Source organism: Trachemys scripta, chromosome 1 (genome assembly GCF_013100865.1).
Source record: "Trachemys scripta elegans isolate TJP31775 chromosome 1, CAS_Tse_1.0, whole genome shotgun sequence".
Lineage (NCBI taxonomy): Eukaryota > Metazoa > Chordata > Testudines > Emydidae > Trachemys > Trachemys scripta.
Window position 1 is genome coordinate 337744576 of NC_048298.1, and position 3376 is coordinate 337747951.

The following is a 3376-nucleotide window of genomic DNA, read 5'->3' on the forward strand; positions in this document are numbered from 1 at the left end:
TTCCATCTTGTCTGCATCAGAGTACTGCTGCACCTCCCAGAATATATCTTCCTTCCTCCATCTTGGGCGCTTTCTTATCTGGCAGACACACTTGGCTGGAGTGTGTGTGTGGGGGGGTGTCTCCTTTCAAGCACATATCTGGGGAAACACAAGTAGCAATAAACAGAAGCATTATTGTTAAGTACACATACAGCATTGAAACACTACATTAAAATACACTGCTGACAACACACTAGTCACTTTCCTGCTGACCCTTGACAAGCACACATGCCGGCGAACACAACAATCATGGTGAGTGTTCCAGGGGGCGGGGGACGTTGAGTGTGGGAGAAGAGCAATGGGCCAATTACAGTGATAAAATCAAGCACGGTGTCTACACTGGCACTTCGGAGATTAAAATTTTGCGTAAAAAGCCTTACAACTCTCGTTAAGGTGCCTTAATTACGTCATTGAAACTGAGGAGTTACGTATTCAAAATTGGCTTTGTAGTGTTTACACCTCCATTATTTCTTCACCAAATGTTGCCTTTTGGCGAAAAAACATGGCAGTGTAGACAAGGTCTAGGGAACAATAAGGGAAAACCAGTATCCACTCGTGTTTCCTGCTGGGGCCTATTAAGGTTTCCCACCCCACGATGCATAGGAATTCTTGATGCAGGGAGCACCATCAAATATGGAATTGGCATTTGTAGGGTCAGGTGTTCTTAATTCATTCATATGAATAATGAAAATGTCATTTTTCAGTGTTTGAAGAGGAACCAATCTGCTTTATCAATGAGAACAGCCTCCAGTTGGGCATGTACTGTCTCATATTAACATTGTCTCTCCATACAGGTGTTTGTCCTGCAACCATCACCCTAGACCCTGGGCACGTACAGAAAGTCAGGGGAACGTACGGTACATACAGGAAACACCATTCTTCCTCTGTGTTGAACACCGTCTCCCCTACTCCATGTCAGATTTCAACTCAACCGACTTCACCAACCCCTCCACCTTCATCCTGCTGGGCATTCCTGGTCTGGAGGAAGCCCATGTCTGGATGTCCATCCCCTTCTGCACCATATACTCCATTGCCACCTTGGGGAACTTCACCATCCTGTTCATTGTAAAGACGGAGCCGAGCCTCCATGCGCCCATGTACTATTTCCTCTGCATGCTGGCTGTCACCGACCTGGTCCTGTCTACGTCCATCCTACCCAAAATGCTGAGCATCTTCTGGTTCAATTCCAGGGAGATCAATTTCAGTGCCTGCCTCACCCAGATGTACTTCATTCTCAGCTTCACTGCGATGCAATCTGGGGTCCTTGTGGCCATGGCTTTAGATCGCTATGTGGCCATCTGCGATCCCCTGAGACATTCCACCACCCTGACAAACTCTGTGGTGGCGAAAATTGGCCTGGCCACGGTGCTGCGCGGTGCCATGCTCGTACTGCCCATTCCTGTCCTGGCGAGGAGTTGGCCATATTGCAGAACCAATATCATTTCCCACACGTACTGTGAGCACATAGCTGTGGTGAAGCTCGCCTGTGCCGACATCAGCATCAGTAGTTACTACAGCCTCTCTGTGGCATTCTTCGTGATCGGTCTGGATGTGTTTTTTATCGCCATGTCATATACCCAGATCCTCAGGGCCATCTTCAGTCTCCCAACAAAGGATGCCCGGCTCAAGACTTTTGGGACCTGCGGCTCCCACCTCTGTGTCATCTTATCCTCTTACATCCCAGCTCTCTTCTCCTTCCTCACGCACCGATTTGGGCACAATGTGCCCCAGCATTTACACATTCTCATGGCAAACATGTACCTCTTGGTGCCCCCCATGCTAAACCCCATCATCTATGGGGTGAGGACTCAACAGATCCGGGATAGGCTACTCCAGCCCTTTACTCATAAAGGGACCTAAGTTGTCTCCTTGTCATCTGGCTCTCAGATCAAACTCCATGCAGAGCTGGCTGGTGACATGGTGCTGGGCCCTCCTCCCTGAATCACTGACTGGCCAGTAAAAGAGACTTTAAACCCTTTCCTGACCTTACTGTGCTCTTTCAGCGTCACAAATTGGGGAATCTGTCTATATACAACTCATAGGGTTGCCATATTTCTAATTGCTGGTAACTGTAAGACTGAGGCCCTGCCCCTCTGCTCTGCCTCTTCCCCCAGGTTCCGCCCCGGCTCTGCCTCTTCCCCTCAAGGCCCCGCCCCTCACTCGCTCCTCTCTTCCCCACCCCCGTCACTCTCTGGTTCATCCCTCTGACACTCTGCACCCCAAAGCACCCCATATTTACCATGGTGATGTAATTATGGTATGTTTTGTACAAGTAAGCCCTAAAAGTCTTAATCTGCTAAACATTGATATCCCCTTGTGTTGTATGTGGTCTCACTGTATGTGAAGTTATGAAATCTTGCTATCTGTGGCCTTGGCTACACTTGCGGATTCACAGTGTAGTCGCGCCGCCAGCGCTGCCAGAGCTCTCTCGCACCACTGCAAGTACTCCACCTCTCCGAGGGGAATAGCTTGCAGCGCTGCGAGCGAGGGTTCAGTGCTGCAGGTGCTGATTACACTGGCGCTTTACAGCACTGCTCTCGGGGGTGTTTTTTCACACCCCTGAGCGCAGCAAGTGCAGCGCTGTGAATTGCCAGTGTAGCCAAGGCCTGTGAGTTACTCAAGTGCGATGTGAGGCTAGAAACACCCAAAACCAGCCTTTTAGGTATGTCAATGGAGTAGCCAGACAGTGTTAATTTCTGTTGTCAACACTCATCCAGGGAATAATCCACTATCACAGGAACTGTGTATAAGAAAACCTCCTCGGAGGGAGTACAGAGACAATGGAGAATTTTTGGCCCATAGGGACACGCCCCCCCTCACTTCACATACACAGACTTTCCAGCAAGCTGGAAGAAACTATAAAAGATGGGGAGTGACATCATCCCTTGTCTTCACGCCCCCACACTCAACACCTACAAGAAGCTCAGGAAGACAAAGGACTTTGAACGGGGGAGGGGAACCAAGGCTGAAAAGCAGATACAGCCTGCGCCTCAAGAATCTGTAAGCCTGCTTATATCATCAGTCAGGGTGAGATACTGCTGATTCAAATCCTATCTAGTGTGTACAAGTCTTAGACAGGAAGATTGTTTGATTTCCTAGGTAACCTGCTTTGATCTGCTTGTTATCACTTATAATCACTGAACATCTATCCTTCTGTAGTTAATAAACCTGATTTATGTTTTATCTTAATCAGTGTGAAGTGTTTGGGACTCTTAGCTCCATTAGCAAAAGCTGGTGCAGATCTTCCCCCATCGAGGGGGGAACAAACTAATTAATGAGTTTACGCTGTACAGATCGGGCTGGGATGGGAGCTGCTGCAGTAGCCTGACTGCGAGTA

At 48.7% G+C, this 3376-nt stretch overlaps 1 protein-coding gene across 1 annotated transcript; it reads left to right on the forward strand.

Annotated features, from left to right (window-relative positions):
- Positions 1-951: 951 nt before the first annotated feature.
- LOC117871967 (olfactory receptor 52E2-like) lies at positions 952-1899 on the forward strand. Its single transcript, XM_034759872.1, has one exon. The coding sequence runs from the start codon at positions 952-954 to the stop codon at positions 1897-1899; it is 948 nt and encodes a 315-aa protein (XP_034615763.1).
- The last annotated feature ends 1477 nt before the right edge of the window (positions 1900-3376 follow it).